The 17142-nt window shown below is 37.2% G+C and overlaps 1 protein-coding gene across 6 annotated transcripts; it reads left to right on the top strand.

The window, feature by feature from the left end:
* Positions 1-312: 312 nt before the first annotated feature.
* LOC143737260 (adhesion G-protein coupled receptor G1-like) lies at positions 313-15331 on the top strand. 6 transcript variants are annotated; one of them, XM_077228425.1, is made up of 14 exons: positions 313-575; positions 7929-8020; positions 8197-8643; positions 8770-8818; positions 9417-9531; positions 9630-9752; positions 9832-9948; positions 12102-12144; positions 12248-12351; positions 13161-13279; positions 13425-13684; positions 13835-13934; positions 14020-14294; positions 14525-15331. In XM_077228425.1, exons 2-14 carry the CDS (start codon positions 7954-7956, stop codon positions 14647-14649), a joined length of 1944 nt encoding a protein of 647 aa, XP_077084540.1. In that variant the 5' UTR covers positions 313-575; positions 7929-7953; the 3' UTR covers positions 14650-15331. The 6 variants fall into 6 exon arrangements, with proteins under 6 accessions (XP_077084540.1, XP_077084542.1, XP_077084544.1 ...); XM_077228427.1 differs by having other exon boundaries at positions 326-575; positions 8200-8643; XM_077228429.1 differs by lacking the exon at positions 313-575 and having other exon boundaries at positions 7890-8020; positions 9630-9716.
* The last annotated feature ends 1811 nt before the right edge of the window (positions 15332-17142 follow it).

Genomic DNA, 17142 nt, shown 5'->3' with positions numbered 1-17142 from the left:
ATAATCCCTGACTATGCTAAACTACTGTATAGCGTAGGCCTATAGCCAATTATCACAGGCATTGCACCCCCTTTCTATATAGCCTACCTGCTGTAGCATAACCTGTGTAATTTCTATTTCACAAATATAGCACAACAGGGAACCATGCTACAATAGTTTAATTTGACAACTTTTTTGACCATCAAGCTTTTAAATGGTGTCATATATTCGCTTTTATTGAGTGTATCTATGAGACTGACTGTTGAGCTCGTATAGACTGCTTCTCGCATGGCATAGCCTTAGCCTACATGATAATGTGACACGAGCTCCCTCAGTTCAGTAGCCTACTCACACCACACGCTCTGAGCTCTGAGTCACTGAGCGCGCGGTGTCTGCGTGTGAAAGTCATTTGCGTTTATCGCTCTTCCACTGGTTTAAGGCTACATTACGCGTGTTTTGACATGTAACGTTAGGCTACTCATTACTTCAAAATAACCAACGAACTTTTACGTGATTTCGCTTTCAGTTTTCCGAAAACCAATTGTTTTGTGTCTGGCTTCGAGAGGCACAGCAAGTGTTCTACGTTTTTATGAAAGGTAAGACAATTTCTCTAAATGTTTGCCAATGTGATGCACGATATGATCTCCGATCACACCCTGTGAGAAAGGTGTTAGAGTGTGAATTGTATGTTTTCATACATTTTGATCAGAATCCATTGCTTTTGCTTTTTACTTCGCCCTTATTAAACTGATTAGAATTTTTGTTTACCGAGATGTAGAGCTAGTTGTCATACTTTTTATTCCCTTTTTTAGTTGTCACACCATCAAACCCATTTGCACTATTAAACGCTCTATGTGGGGTATGTTGTCACAGTAAGAACTTATGATGATAAAAATATGGCAACTCGCCCCGGTCTGATATCTATGAAATATATCTTTTTCAGTTAAAATCTACCATCATTATAGCTGACTATTGCCATAATTGATGCTACAGTGTTGTTGTATTGTGTTCACTTGTTTAGAGCTTAGCAAAATATTTCGATATTGAAAATTTTGTGTATGAAGGGTTGAATTCACAGTAATTATGTGCTTAAAAGCCTATATGAATGCACTGCTATAGAAAACACGTTTGTGTTATCAAACCTGAGATATAGCCCCTGTGACAACTAGACCCGGTCTCCCGTAATTAATTTGTATTCAAATAAATGGCCTGGGTTTTTGTATTTTCCCTCATGTTTTGCAAGTAACTAACAGAAGAAACTCTCAAAATGGCCAAATTCTGTTAAATGAATACCAAATAAACAATGTTAATGAGCTTAAAGTAACACATTGACACATCTTAACATGCACAGTTAGATTTGACCAGAGCTAACCTCAACCTTAAGATAAATGCAGTTTTTTCTCATGCATTTCTCTCTATTTCCATGTTCGTTTCAACATTTCACGCTCACTGCAGTAATATATGAGACAAGGATCTCCTTGGGGAAATTGGAGCGCAGGTGGAGGAGCAGCACCCGCATATTTACTCCGAGGCTATGAACAAATCAAAGACACACTGAGACTGTGTGCTTTAGTGAAACCCTCGACAATCCTGTAACCCCCTCAGTCAGTCCGCCTCAATAGAAAGGAATGCTTCCTTTATCTGCCTTCTATAACTGACTGAGAAGATTGAGCCTGTGGCTACAACTGTCATATGCTTTTATTTCTGCAAATTCGAGTTGAATTTAGAAGCATTAGAAATGTTTTTTAAGAATTGCTGAGAATATTTCTTGTAGTGTATGTTGGTTTTCCTGTCTGAACCATGGTGGTTTGATCTGTGCAACTAAACGTCAGTAAGTTTTTCACTATAATGCAACTTGGCTTCAGTGGATTCGCCACTAAATGGTCGAAAGACCTTTGCCCTCAGTCCCTGCTTGTCAGTTCAGCTCAGGATGAAGTGAGCTGAAAGGCCTCTCTTTTTTGTCTGCCACTAATGTCACAAAGGAAAAGCACAATAGCTTGACCTAGTTCATCTCAAAGTTCACATTCTTGTTCTGTGCGGGTTGTTAGCTTTGCTAGACAACACCAGCCGTAGAAATACTGTAAACGCATATCTTCTGTGGTGTATCTCTCTTGAGGCTTATATGTAGGACTTTGAAACAAGTTCAATCATTTCAAATTTTATCAGAGCAACAACATTCAGGTTGCTGGAAGACTTATGACTTCACAAGAGGGTATTAAAATTTCCAGAGAGTCATTATAACTAAAAGAGGAAGTGTTATATGACTGTGTGTGGTTTGTTTTTTTAAAGGCTGTAGAGTGGGAAATAACATAACTTAGTAAGGGTGAGAGATTTTTATTTTTGATTTTTTTTTTTACTAACATTCCTTTTATTGCACAATTTAAAACTGGCAACATGCTCCCTGTATAAATGGACTTCACCAGCTTCCTTTCAGTGGCGCTAAGAGAGAAAAGGGACATTCTTTGACTGCTGTGAGGTTCACATAGCTGGAACAATGGCAGAGGCAGAGAGGGCCAGTAAAGGCGGAGGCATAGACGCACCCTTCTCAAACACAGCACAGAGGAACTGGGCACTCTCAGTGGTAGTCAATAGGCTTCTCTGTAATACCTACATTGGGCTGTAATTGTTTTATACAGTGCGTTGCTGACATGTTTGGATAAAGACACACACACACACCATAGCATAAAATTACAATAATTTTTACAGTTTACACTCATCGGCCACTTTATTAGGTACACCTTGCTAGTACCTGGTTGGACTCCTTTTGCCTTCTTTTCTTTGTGACAACAATGTGCTGTACACATTCCGGAAGGCAGATTTTTGTCCATATTGACATGATAGCATCACACAGTTGTTACAGATTTGTCAACAGCTCACACGTTGTGCAAATCTTACGTTCCACCATATCCCAAAGGTGCTCAAATGGATTGAGATCTGGTGACTCCGGAGGCCATCTGAGTATAGTGAACACATTTTTTCCAATTTTCCTTTGTCCAATTTAGGTGAGCCCGTGCAAATTGTAACCTCAGTTTTATTCTGCTCACTTGTTTAGAGCTATAGGAAAATATTTTGATATTGAAATTTGCTTCAAGGTTCAACTTGTGCGTTCAGAGATGCTCCTCTGCATAACTTGGTTGTAACGAGTGGTTATTTGAGTTACTGTTGCCTTTCTATTAGCAGGAACCAGTCTCCTCTGACCTCTGCCGCTCACTGGATATTTTCTCTTTTTCTGACTATTCTCTGTAAACCCTATGGTTGTGCATGAAAATCCCAGAAGATAGACAGTTTCTGAATTACTCCGAGACCAACAACCTCACCACTTTCAAAGTCACTTAAATAACCTTTCTTCCCCATTCTTGTGCTCAGTTTGAAATTCACCATATTTTCTTGACCAGGGCTGCATCCGAAAGCTTAAGCAGCTGACTGGCAATGACTTTGCAGCTAGCGTTTTCACACAAAGGTGAAACCGATTTTGGGCAGTCTTCTGAAGAATATTAAATTACTACAATACTAATTTCTCGCTAGAAATTAGGGCTGCATGATCTATGGGGGGAAAATGCATATGCATGTATATGCAATTATTATATATGAACCGAAATTCTCAGTCGAATATAGCATTTTCGGTTTTTGGGCGAAAGAGAAAAGAAGCGTTAAAGGTGCTGTATGTAACTTTTTTCACTCTACGAAAGCATAAAAATACCATAATATGTTTGCATATATTGAGGAAACATGCTATTTTCGCATACTCTTTTCTCTGAAAAACACTTCTACAGCCAGTTATTTTAATTTGAAATGTGCATTTCCAGGCTGGAATGTTTGTTTTTGTTTTGGTCTATGTGCACGTTGCCAATTTTCATTGTCATTTCCACTAAAATAACATGCCGACATGAAATTTCTCTGAGTAAACTTGTTTCTGTTTGCAATAGCCCCTATACTGTGCTGTAACATGGTGTGTATAGCCGTGCTGGGCAACACAGCTAAAATGACGCTACTACGCTCTCGTTCACTGATCCTCTCCCTGCTATCTGTTTACATGCTCTGATAATAACAGCTTTCTAGGAATATACTTTATTTTGAAAATTGGTCAAAAAATAAATCTATTAAATCTGATTCTGTTGCATAGAACTGAATGAAGAATAATATATTGATATGTGGTTATTTTATTTTATTGGCTTTTAGTTTTTTTTTAAAATTCAGATTCAGTAAAATGATTGCGTTTAATTTAAAGGTCGAATAATAATCAATTATACAAAAAAATATTAAAAATAAGAAATTTATTATTTTTTAAAAAGTAATTTTCGGTTTCGATTTTCAGCCAAGTGCATCCAGAAGGTTTAGGTTTCGGGCCAGAATTTTCATTTTGGTGCATCCTATATCACCCAGCTTGTTGTGCTTGTTTTGTGGTTATATATTAATATGACAAATAATTATTAATTATAATAAATAATTATTTATAAATGAAAATATAAAACAAAATTAAAAACATTATTATTGTATTTAATATTTAAGAAAAAATATAACAAGATAATAATAATAATAATATATTTTTATTTTACAGAAATTTGTTTGAGGAACATTGCAAGGATAAGCCAGGGGCACATGTTGCGATTTTTGCTGTCATACAAGCTCGCAGGCAATTTATTTTCTCTGGAGAAATAGCTTGGAAATCATTGATGCTCTTATGGTCATGGCTCGCATTGTGTGAGAAGAATTACATGCCGAGCCGAGCATATTACGAGCCTCCTGACCTCCCAATAATTTTCAAACATGTTTAAAAATTTGGGGAATCAGAGGATTTTGACCAGTCTGTCCCCTATTGCCAAATCCTACACAACCACATCACATAGGCTCGACCTAGCTATGCATATTGTTCTAGTCCAGTAGCTGTAAAACTAGCGTGTGCATACACTTACACAAAAATACATTCTCTTGTTTTTGTTGAAAGGCATTGCTGTGTTGTTCTCCGCTTTTCACTAAATCATTTGCACATAGTCTTTTTATTTTCTATCCAAAGCTATAGAAGCAACATTGAAAGCTCCAGTCTACATGTTTAGCGTGAAACCAAAGTACATGTGATTGCCGCTGGCTTGTCGTGCAGGACAGTCGTGCAGTGTACTACCAGCTGCTTTGACGCAATTATCGGGTTAACTGACTCGTAACGCATGTAATGGACCATGTAATGTAAATCAAAAACTCACAATCTACGCGTTTCGCAGTTCTGCAAGATAGAGAGGGCTCAGACACAGAATGAGCAGTAATTGTTTTGACGAGACTGTAGACAGGGCACAACAAGGAGATTGAGGCGTTAAACAATTCAAACAATAGGGCAGGGCAGACGACATGACGACAGACAGGGAGGATGACCACTGAGACCAGTCGCGCATAGCCAGACCTTCAGACTGATGGCAGAAGGTGGGATGATGGTGAGGAAGACAAGCATGAACACAAGGAACCAGAGGCTTGATGATCTCTTTGTAGCACCAGTCTTGCTGTCTGGCCGAGGCTCACAGAACCAGAGGCTTGACACTTGAGAATCAGACTGCTCCTACAGTCTAGTGAGGGTTAGTGGCCAGGAAATCTCCGGATGCAGGGACAAGACAATGAGCAAGACAGGAAAGAAGATAATAAATGAAACAAGAGGCAAACTAAAACCTGATGTAAATAACTATGGCTAGATGAATAATAATAATAAAGAAAACTAGAAATAATTGGAACTTGCAAACAAATAAAATACAAACAACAACCTTGCAGGAAACGAGATACTGGAGGTGAAAAACTTAAGTAGAAATGAAATCAAGTGAGTTTGCCCCTGTGTCTTGTTTTTCTATTTTGAACAAGACTAGAGGAATAATAATTTAATACATAAATTTGAAATGCTAAATCCTCTTGATATCGATTGCTGATGCTTTTGATATGTCTGGATACACAATGTCGTCTATCGGTGCAACCTGGTAAGGGGGTTTCACAGGTAGGCTATAGCAATAAATAAAATGTGCTTGATTTATTTGTGTCCAAGTTGTTTGCATGGCAAGATGTTGTTGGGGCCTGATAGTATCTGGTGGCCAGTGTTGTTGGTGGAAAAACTAAATGTGCAAAATGATGCATTAATATAGACAGCTTGCCCAATGTTGCTACAGTGGCAGAATTGTGTTACACATATTCCATTACACTATATATGCAATGATCAGTTAAACAGATATGGTGCAGAATTTTGTCAACTCTAAAGTGCACTGACGCACAGTATGCACATTTGCTGTTTGATGATTTATCATTGTTCTCTTGACAAAGGTGGCAGTTATTTTATCTTCTTTATCTTTCCTACACTATATGGGTCTCTAATTCTCCTTGTTTATGCATGCATGCATTTCATAGCAGTTTAGTAGTTCTAAAACACACTATCTCATAATAATAGTAGCAGCAGCAGTGGTAAAGCACATGATGTAGTTTCGTCGTCAGACCAAATCGAGTATCTGCAGATGTTGTGTTTTTTCATAATGCCTGCCACAACAGGTTGACACATGTTTGCGCTCGAAGTCGGTAAATGCAGGAAAGCCACAGTGGTGTCTGATCTTAACAGTGTGCTACATTCTCCTACAGTTTCATTTCAACTTGTTTGGCTCATATTTTTGAAAAGATGTAAAGGTCAACATGCAGAAAAGCAACATGGTAGATCTGCACTATACAAGTGAGAACTATTTAAAGTAGTTGATCCTATGGTTGTTATAGGAAGGTTAGACTTTATCTGTGAAAACATTATACTGCCAGTATAAGAGTCCAGGAACCCTGTGGTCTTATTCTTAAGCCCATCATCTGGGTTTAAAGTCACCATGAAATCAAAATGGACAATTCTTATTTTTTATGGAAAATTGCTGTATTTATTATAAATGATTTATTCGTGCCCATCATTATTTTTTAAAAGTCATGTGCCCTCTTAATCTTTAATCAAAGTAACTTCCCCTCACTCTTGCAGCGTCATCTCTTCTCTTCTCTGACGTGTTTCTTTTGCGTGAGGCAAAATCAAGTCCTGTCCTACATTTTTTATTGTTCGCGAATTCGTTTAACTTAATTTAACTTAATTTTAAATTATATTCGGGCATCGTTTTGATGCATAGACTTAATATCCTATTTTACATGAGAGTATGTGAGCAACTTGAATGTTCGCGAATTCGTTTAACTTAATTTAACTTAATTTTAAATTATATTCGGGCATCGTTTTGATGCATAGACTTAATATCCTATTTTACATGAGAGTATGTGAGCAACTTGAATGCTTACTTACCCACTTTTTTGAACCGCAATATCACAGTTTTCTGGTGTCTGTATAGTCTCACAACCCAGTGAGAAAAAAAAACATCAGCTTCTAACATATCTTGTAGTTATGTTTTGTGCCTCAGTGATCCATGCTGACTCATCCACTGTCACTTGCACATGTTTTAGCACATTGGGTCTGGCAGTGTATTATGATTCATTTTATTGTAGATCTGAGACATGCTCTTTGTCTTGACCATGAGGATTCATGTATCGCTACACAAAATGAAACCAAGATTGTGACATCAAGATGGCATCATATCTGTATGTTCACAATGGTCACTTTGTTGCAAAAGAAAATCTGTTCTCATGAATAAGAGATGGCGGTTGCAGCCAAACATGCATCAGAATTTATTTTTACCCTTGGATGTATGTGTTCTTATTGATAAGAGTCCAGGAATAGATGTGTTACTAGATGGCTGCCTTTTTATCTCACGAATAGTGGAAGAGGATTTTTTTTTCTATACAAATAATGCAGACATGTATCTTTTTCTATAAACTAGGTGGTAAGGGGAAGTACAGCCAAGATATTGATAACATTATTTCCTTTTCAAATGAGAAGCGCTTGCATGGCTCTTCTGAGGCACGTCATTGTGCATATTTTCATTTCTCTCTAACTTGAGTACTCTGTTGCTTTTCAGGCATCATCTAGGCCTATGAGCTACAATGAAGCAGAACCCAAAGACTGTAAGAATGTGGATGATCATCTGTCTTTTGTTCAGTTCGGGTCTAGGTAAGTAGGTGACCACCAAAGAAGTGAAATTAAGCTTATTTTTTTATGTATAATTATGCATAATAAGAATTGCACTTGATTAGTGCAAAAATTTTATATTTTGGATAGTTTGTTAGAATTCAAATAAAAAAATTGCAGATAAAATGTATGTATATCAATTTTATTTACTTCTCCAGCAGCATTAGAGAATGACAGAGACTTTAAGATGTGTGGAATATGGCGCCATGGCAACACATCCCGAAATCTGAAGTATGATTTGAATATGGGCTGTGAGAAAATTGAGATTTCAGCAAATGAGAGCACACTCTCTATTCGGGGCAGTATCACAGCGAAGTGCGCACGATCTTCATCCATTCACCTAGATTCAAACGCTCTTCAAAATCAAAGTAATTTCTGTGTGTTCTGGGAGCCGCTGCTGGACCTGCTGATAGTGGAGGTGAATGGAAAGAATCACATTCTGTGTGAACCAAAAGGCCTTCAAGGATCCTGCTGCACTGACCTCTCACAAGGGTACCAGAAAAAAGGTGGTCCGTATGGTATTATGAATGGCAACATCCATGGTGATATCATCAGTGAGGATGTTGTGGAAATATATACATTTGAAGGGGATTCAATCAACTGCAGTAAGAACCTTTAATGTAATATGTTCATTTATGTTCAAAGTTTCAGATATAAAAAGTTAAACTGAGTGAGTTTAGCATTTTTGAGTATGTAATTCGTTTGGTTTCGGTCTGTTTTCCCACTTACAGAAGAGAAGTTCTGTGATGAGGCAAGTCAGAAGTCCAGAGGAGCAAACATGTAAGCCAATTATCATTTTATTTTAGTTTGGTAGTTTCACTATTACTTTAGAGTGCTATCTACTGATGTGGTCAATCATGCAGATTGCAAGAAGTTATCTTTTGCATGCTTGCAAGGGCGCAATCAGGATGAGCTGAAATATGAGTGAAAAACAGTGGTTGAGCCACAAACTGGAAGCTAAACGCATACTTGCAATGGCTTTCTTACTAATTCCTTTGTGGCATGAACTGCCAAATGCATCATTGGATTTTTAGTACATTTATCACATCTTCAACATTTTATTCATTTCATATATTGTGCATGTTCATTTAATATGCTGAGCCATCACATTAAAATATTTAAACAAGTATCGTCTTATGCATAGTGCAGAAATGGGTGGGGTAAATTTTGGTTACAGTAGGTAAGCATTTACTGTGGTTTATTGCAACCATAACCCATACACACCCTCCACAATAAAATACTATAAATAAACCTTTTTCTTTGAATGACAATGGTGGTGGGGTTGTGGCATTGATGCAATTTGGATTCATATGAATATGTATTCACGTGAATATGTATCTCTTGTTGTGTGATCATGTCTAAATACATGTGTTTGCAGGATAGAGGAAGTAGTGATGAAATCCAATACAACAGGTCATGTGGATCTACCTTGTGCTCAGAGCACAGTTATTGAGATGGAAGAGGGCTTCACAGGACTCAATTTAACTCTGCCAGTAAATTACATTCACATCTTATAAGCAGAATTAATGTAATCTTTGATTTAAAGAAAGGCCTTTTTCTTGCATATGAATAAATATGTTTTGCATTCCAGGCCCCTCCATTTGAAGCCCCAAACATGATACCCTCCGTTTATCTTCCCTCTTGCCTGAAATCAACAACAAAGATCAAATCCAAAGTGGTGTGTACTTACTACAAGACAGAGAAATTATTTAAGGTATGATAATATTTGTCAAGCAGAAATAAATCATGTGGAGCAATGTACAGTATGATTCAACAGTATTTGTGATGTATAGGGGGGACCTTCTGATCCAACTCTTCTGGATGTCATAGTTGGGCTCTCTGTAGAGAATGAGATCATCAAAAACCTCTCAGAACCTGTCAAAATCCGGTTCCATCACGATCCCTTACCAGTAAGTATGTTTGAGCATGTTTAGTAGTATTTTTTTAAATACTTTTTAAAGTTATACATGTTTGTTTTGGTGATCAAGTGCTATTCATTAGCTTAGCAACAAATGTAGCTCACACCATTTTTGCACTGAGTAGACTAAAGCCCCGTTCACACCGCCAGCGACTTTGTCGCTGTATGTCACTAGGCTCTGTACTGTGAAGTCGCTTGTGGGCGTTCGTAGTGCTGTCGCTCTAATGTTATTGGTAGACTGCACGTCTGGCCATATCTATACAAATACCATCACAAGTGATATATGCAACTATATAATTTTAATTTGACTAGGAATGAGGCTCAAAAGAAACCGTATGCTGTTGGGAGAGTGTTTTTATATTACTATAGCAGTGTTCAGTGGATTAAATAATTTACTAGATTAACTCACTCATGCTGTCATAAATTACTAAAACGTCATTTGAATTTGACAAATAATCAATTTTCCCTAATAGTCAATATAATGCAGGGGAAACTGTAAAATGAACTGCAGCAATATTAAACTTGGATCATAAAATTACATCACTCGAACTAAAAATGTATGAATTAAACTCACTGAGACTGTCGACAGTTTCTTTTCCATGCATCATTTTATTATATCCATATATGTGGTTACAGTCAAATCATATAAAACAGTGAAATCGTCCTCGAACTCTTCTGCCTCTTGCCTGCACTCGAGACGGTGACGTGAGCTCCACTGAAAGGCTTCTTTCCTATTGGTTGTTGCTAGCAAAAATCACTTCTCATTTGCATAAAGTTGAAATTTCTCAACTTTTGTCGCTTGTTTCTTGTCCCACATTCTGTCGCCAACGGTCAATATCACTCGTGTCACCGGAAGTTGCCAGCGCTCCATTGAAATGAATGGGATCATGTCACTTTGTCGCTACGTGTCGCTGGCGGTGTGAACGGGGCTTAAGTGTGTGTTTCCACTTGCTTAGATTAAGACAAACTTTGGTGCAATTGCTCTGACAGTGCGGTTTATTATTTGAATAAGAGTGAACGCTGTCATCCGAACCTTGGTGGGCCCCAAACAAACAGCTTCCAAAAAAACCCTGGTTTAGTTTGAGAAATATGAATGCAACACAGACCAGAGACATCTAAACAAACGAAAAACAAGATGTAGCAATGTTCAGGGAAGGAGGCGGCGGGAACTGGCGAACAATTAAATAAACTTTATTTAAAATAAAACAAACAAACAAAAATACCGCCAGCAGCCCCTCTCGGACGACTGCTGGCTACCAAAAATAAACATAAAGAAGTGCCAGCAGCCCCTCGCGGACGACTGCTGGCTAAAATAAAAAACAAATACAAAAACAAAACACAACTAAAATACAGGCCTGTTCCTCTCTCGATCATCAATGTCGTCGCTCCTCCTTTATGCTTCCGCTCCTCCGTGAGAGATGCGAGACCGGTGTGCTTCACAGGTGTTGCTCATTAGCAATCGCACCACCGGCCTCGCGCCGTTCTCTCACGTCCCTCGGCCGTCCTTCGCCACACAAGACTTGATGTCATAAGATGCAACCCTATAAAGGACAGAATGCTCAAGCATACCTGGACCTTCTCGTCATAGTAGCTATGTTGCCCATTACAGTTTGGTACAGGCGTCAGGACCACTGTCTCCTTGCAGCAGATATTCATTTGTTTGTAAAACAGAGGAATTCCTGACACGGTTTTGACTCCTTTACATTTTTTATATGCTGTTTGTGTATTCACACACGCATTTAGCCTAGCAAATGGCAAGTTCTGTTCTTATATATAAGTCATAAAAGAGGTTTTCATTTTGTGTGTTTAGTGTGAAAAATTACAGTGTGAACGCTAAGCAAACCAGGAGTAAATGTATTATTTTCTTTAGCAAAAAAAAAGAGAGAAAGAGAACCGAAATACAAGTGTGAACACCCCCACCCTAAATGTCTTCCATTTCCTTAACACTGAAAACCGCATGACCAGGATGGTGAGGTGAAGCCTGATGAACATCAGATTGCTCGTCTTGTTTTTGGCATTTAAATCAAAAGGGCCTCGTTTATGATATAATTTATGACAGCTGAACTTTGCAATTGCTATGATCTCTAACCTGTACTGTATGCCCCAAGCCACTCTCTTCTTATCCTCTTCTGTTTCATTCCACAGGCTAACTGTTCTGGAAGATGTGTTTCATGGGACACAAGAAAAGGTGTGCTCAAGTCTTTATGTTCATAGACGCAACATAAATCAGTTTTTGACATTAGTAATGTTTAAGCAGTTACTGATTGTTCTACTGATGTTTTTTTCTGCAGACAATGAAGTGAATTGGAGATACGAGGGTTGTAATACGTTTAAAATCAATGAAAGAGAGACAGAATGTCGCTGTGATCACCTTACATACTTCGCTATTCTTGTGGTGAGTAGCAGGTTTATTACCAAGAAATAAGGTCAATTAAAGGGACAATGTGTAGTTTTTTAGGTATTTTATCTAAAATCAATATTTTAATTCATAAATATGTCCTCAATGGTGTACAAATACCTCTGCCAATTATCTGACTTATCCTCGTAAACGAAGAATTTATTATCTTTATATACATGTGACGGGTAGGTCCACGGAGGCTTCCATGTAGTTCCGCCATCTTGAAAAACTATAATAGCAGAGAGGGTCAAAAAGTACTAGGCCAACGCGCTTCCACAACGCGTTTTCGTTCAGAGCCAGCGTCACGTAACTGAAAGCAGCAGAAACTGAGGAGCAGAGCAGTGAGAGGCGCTTGTCACTGCCCCGGCAAGTAATTCATACTGTAACATTTGTTTGTTCGTTGTGTCAAGTTGCAGTTTGTTTGAAATAACAAACCTGTTCACCCGAAGGAAAACTCGATGAAGTGCTATTAAAAGACATCCTGTCATAGCTTTTTGGTACATAACAGCTACCGTAGATACAACACACATTTGAAAAAGCGAGGCGCTGGAGAGCACAATTCATTTGAATGCAAAATACAATTTCACCGCTAGATGGGAGAAATTCCTACACAATGTCCCTTTAAGGTAAATAAGCTTTTACTCATTGCTGGTAATATTTTACACTGAGAGCCAGACTTTATGAATAAAAGGTATTTCTTTCATTCTTGGGAATTTTTATAGCCAATGGGAGAGTGTGTTAACAGATTACACACAGAAATGGAATAATACATACTTTACCATGTCTATTTTTCTTCAATGCTTTAGCAAGTGAAACAGAGGGATACAGTTCGCCATCTAGAGGCTCTGACGTTCATTACCGCTGTGGGATGTGCTGTGTCTTTAGTTAGCTGTTTGGTTCTCTTCTATTGGCTCTGTAAACTCAGGTAATTATAATTCATTGACTTGGAATTTATTAAAATTTTATTACACTATCACAAATTTTCTTTCTTAAAAAAAAAAAAAAGCTTGTTCAGTGAAACAAAATCTATTATGAATCTCACCCCCATTGTTTTTGTCTTTGCATTCCAGAAAAGGGAAGAAAAACCAGACCTCACTGGTGCACCGTGGTCTGGTGGTGGCAATATTTATTTTGTGCTTGTTCTTCATCCTTACCGGTACAATGGCCAATGTTGGAAATAAAACAGTTTGTGTGATAACAGGAACTCTTCTGCATTACTCGCTCCTCAGCACACTCTGCTGGATGGCTATGGAAGTGTTTCACGCGTTCTTATTAGTCCGCAAGGTGTTCAGCTCAACACCTCCATGGGTCTTTTACTTGGGGGGATTTGGTGAGTATAAACATAAATTTATTTATTTATTTTAAAACAAGCAGAAATGGCATTTTCACCTGTTTTTAAGAATATATATATATATATATATATATATATATATATATATATATATATATACATGTAACAATAATTTTTTTCCAATTATAGGTCTCCCAGCTCTGCTAGTTGTTATACTGCTCTCAATCGGGGATATTTATGGCGAAAGGAAGATAGTACCAAGTGAAAATATCACCGCTCATTACCGCATGTAAGAAGAGATATTTACTACTTCGATGTAACCCTGCATTCAGGAAAAACAAGAATTAAAATTAATCTTTGCTTTGCTTATCCAGGTGCTGGATGTTGGATTCTGCCAATAGCCTACTGGCCCATTACATCATTAATGTTGGCTTATTGGCAGTTGTGTTGAGCTCTGGTGCAGTCATGCTTTTCCTTGTGGTGAAAGAGATCCGCAATCGACCTGATTGGAAGAAGATTGATGTGGCTTTTCTCAGTATCTGGGGTCTCACCTGTCTGTTTGGCACAACATGGGGCCTCGGTTTCCTTGATTTTGGCCCTCTCTCAGAGGCCACCCTCTTCCTCTTCTGTATTATCAATTCCTTACAAGGTAAGCTTTTCCTTGAATGCTCTATCACAAAATACACAAGGTCAAAAAATGGCTAGGCTATTGTGTCAATGTAAGTTGAGTTCCTGTGGTGGCATATAAAAATAAAACAGCCCTCGAACTTGTTTCCTTTTGTTATCATTACTTAAGAAATCTTGCTTTTAACTCATTAGCTTCCATTCTGTTATGAAAAAAATTGCATGATAATATTCAATTTCCATTTATCCTAACAGGATTTTTTCTAATGCTACGATACTATGCTCTTGAGCGGATAAAAAAGAAAGATGACTCCAGTTTGGAAGGGAGCAGTTCTGGATCTTCAAAACAGCATATGCTACATACTCATGAAAATAGTTAAAAGTTTGATGATGCTCAAACAGTGTCTTTCTGAAATTGCCAAATTTCTCTTTAAATACAGAGTTTTTACCATGAAAGATTATCCACAAAGGGCATTTAAAGATACTCTCTTATCCTGCTGGTCAGGATGTTGAAAGTTCCTCAGATGACATTGAGTCACAGAGCGTTGGGTAATTGAGCATTTATGCTTCACCTGTCATAAGCTGTAGTTCTGTAATCATATTCTTAGTATGAGTGTAATAGTTTGTTTCATTTTCTCAAGCGAACCTTGCACTTTAGCTTTTTTTGCTTTTTTTTTACTACTGTGTAAAACTGCTGTATTCATTGTGATATAATGAGTTCTAGCAAATCACTTATAGCAATAAATAAAGAATAATGTAATTTGTCAAAAAGTAATGAGTTGTGTGAGATGAGTTAGGGTGTTTGTGCAAGTTTAAACTGCCAAAAAAGTGCATTCCTCAATTGTGTATTTTCAGAATCAAGGTAAACAAGCTTGGCAAACTCTGTATTTTGTTTAGTTTTATAAAACATGAGTTGCACTTTTGTTTTATCCTCACAGTCTTGTAATGAAGCAAAGTAAAGCACAAACGTTACATTTTAGTTTGTATTGTTTTATGTATTTGTGACTTTTTATCTGTATTTCTGTTGGAATATAATAATATGTAATACATAATATCAACATTTTTGGTGTTTGGTGATACTTCTTTTACTTTTTTTTCATTGGACACATTTTAAAAAGGGGGGGGGGGGGCCTCCAGTTTTCAGAAACTGAAAACAACACGAGCTCAAAATCTACAAAGAATAATTAAAAAAAGACAACACTTTCCGTTTAAAACTCGAAGGATGATAAACGAAAGAAATAATAATTAACCATACTGCTCAGAACTGAAGCATGGCTAGAATATGGGGGTGAAGTCAGTAAAAGTGGGACATCAGCTACAATGGGACAAACAAGCGTAGTGATAATGGTGGGTGGTATTGAAATGTTGTAATAACAGTACTTAATTTGAATATCAACATTTGATTGCTCAAATGTAAATCATATTGGCAGGATACCACTCAAGTGCTGGAATGTCGGAGAAAGTGCCCATGTCTAATACAATTGTTAAGGTTTAAATTGTAATGCAAACAGTATTACACTCTATAATATTTGTATTACATCTGTTCATGTGATAATTAAATTTTATGCAATGAGATGCAAGTTTCTTAATTCCGTTCTATTAAAAAAATCAAGTTTTGACAGCCTAAATGTTAGATAAAATGGTATAGGCTACAGTAGAATTCGGCTTCAGTGGACACACTGTTAAATAAAAGATAACATTGAGATGTAGACAGAAAAGAAAAAAAATAGGAAAACATGTCAGTCAGATTGAAGAGAGAGAGAGGTATAATCAGTGGAGTGAAGAAAGCAATCAATGAGTAGCGTACATGTTATAGTGGAGGCAGGCCTGGTTTTTTTGGCCAGGGCAAGGCGTGTTCCAAATCCACCCTTAAAAAAGAAAAAAAGAGTGAAAGGTGTTGTGAGTGAATGTAGTGACAGAAAACCATTTCTGTCAGAGTCATCTGAGAAGGAACTGGCAAGCTTCTTTCGCAGAGATGTGCAAAAAAAAGGGCTTTTGATTATGCAAAAGCTAATGCAATTAAAGGATTTTCTGAAACCAAAAACAAAGGAGGCTATTACTGGTGCCAAATTCTTATAAAAAGAAACCCAGAGCTGAGCATGAAACATGATGATCATCACACTATAGTGAGTCTGTTTTATAAAGTAAATTATATTTATTTTACATTGCATTTTGAAACACTACTATTAAAAAGAAGATTTGTACAACATCCTGTTGTAAGCAATTGTATTATCCAAGCACAAATAAGATGAAAATGTGTGTCTCACATTACCAATTGCACTGTCCCAATTTACCTGAAAATGATAATGAGTTCTTATCATTTTTAATCTTTGTATATTTAAAAAATTCCTTCAAAAACCATAGTTGGAGATACAAGAGACCTTGAGCATTTATTTCTTTTATGAACTGCTTTAATGTTCTATTGTTTTTGACAGGGAATGTGAGCCAGTGTTGCATTCTGAAGTTCAAAATGATGTTACACAATGAGCATTGCGTTAAAGTTCCCCTTTGTTCAGCTTGATTTTCATCTAAACTCATTGTCTATGACTAGTTGCACTAGTTGAACACTGAGTTGCAGCTCCTTCATGGAAAGTTACGTAAAAGTGGTTTTGCTGACTTTTTACTGAAAATTTGTGAGATTCGAGTAATCACTGAGTCTGATACACATTTGCACTATCACTGACATGAATTTACAAAGGGCTACAACTACTAGATGCATAACGTATCACTTAATATGCAAATTATTTATGATAGATATACAATTAAAGCAGTAAAGACATTTATTTAATGTGTTACTTTATTGAGTCATTTGTTCATTTTTTTTGTCAATAAATATTACATGGCACAAAGACTAGAAAAATTCCATCAAATAA

This window comes from Siphateles boraxobius, unplaced genomic scaffold, assembly GCF_051911475.1.
Source record: "Siphateles boraxobius isolate OS27281-9 unplaced genomic scaffold, OSU_SipBor_1 130, whole genome shotgun sequence".
NCBI classification, from domain to species: domain Eukaryota; kingdom Metazoa; phylum Chordata; class Actinopteri; order Cypriniformes; family Leuciscidae; genus Siphateles; species Siphateles boraxobius.
This window is presented reverse-complemented; position numbering and strand designations above follow the sequence as displayed.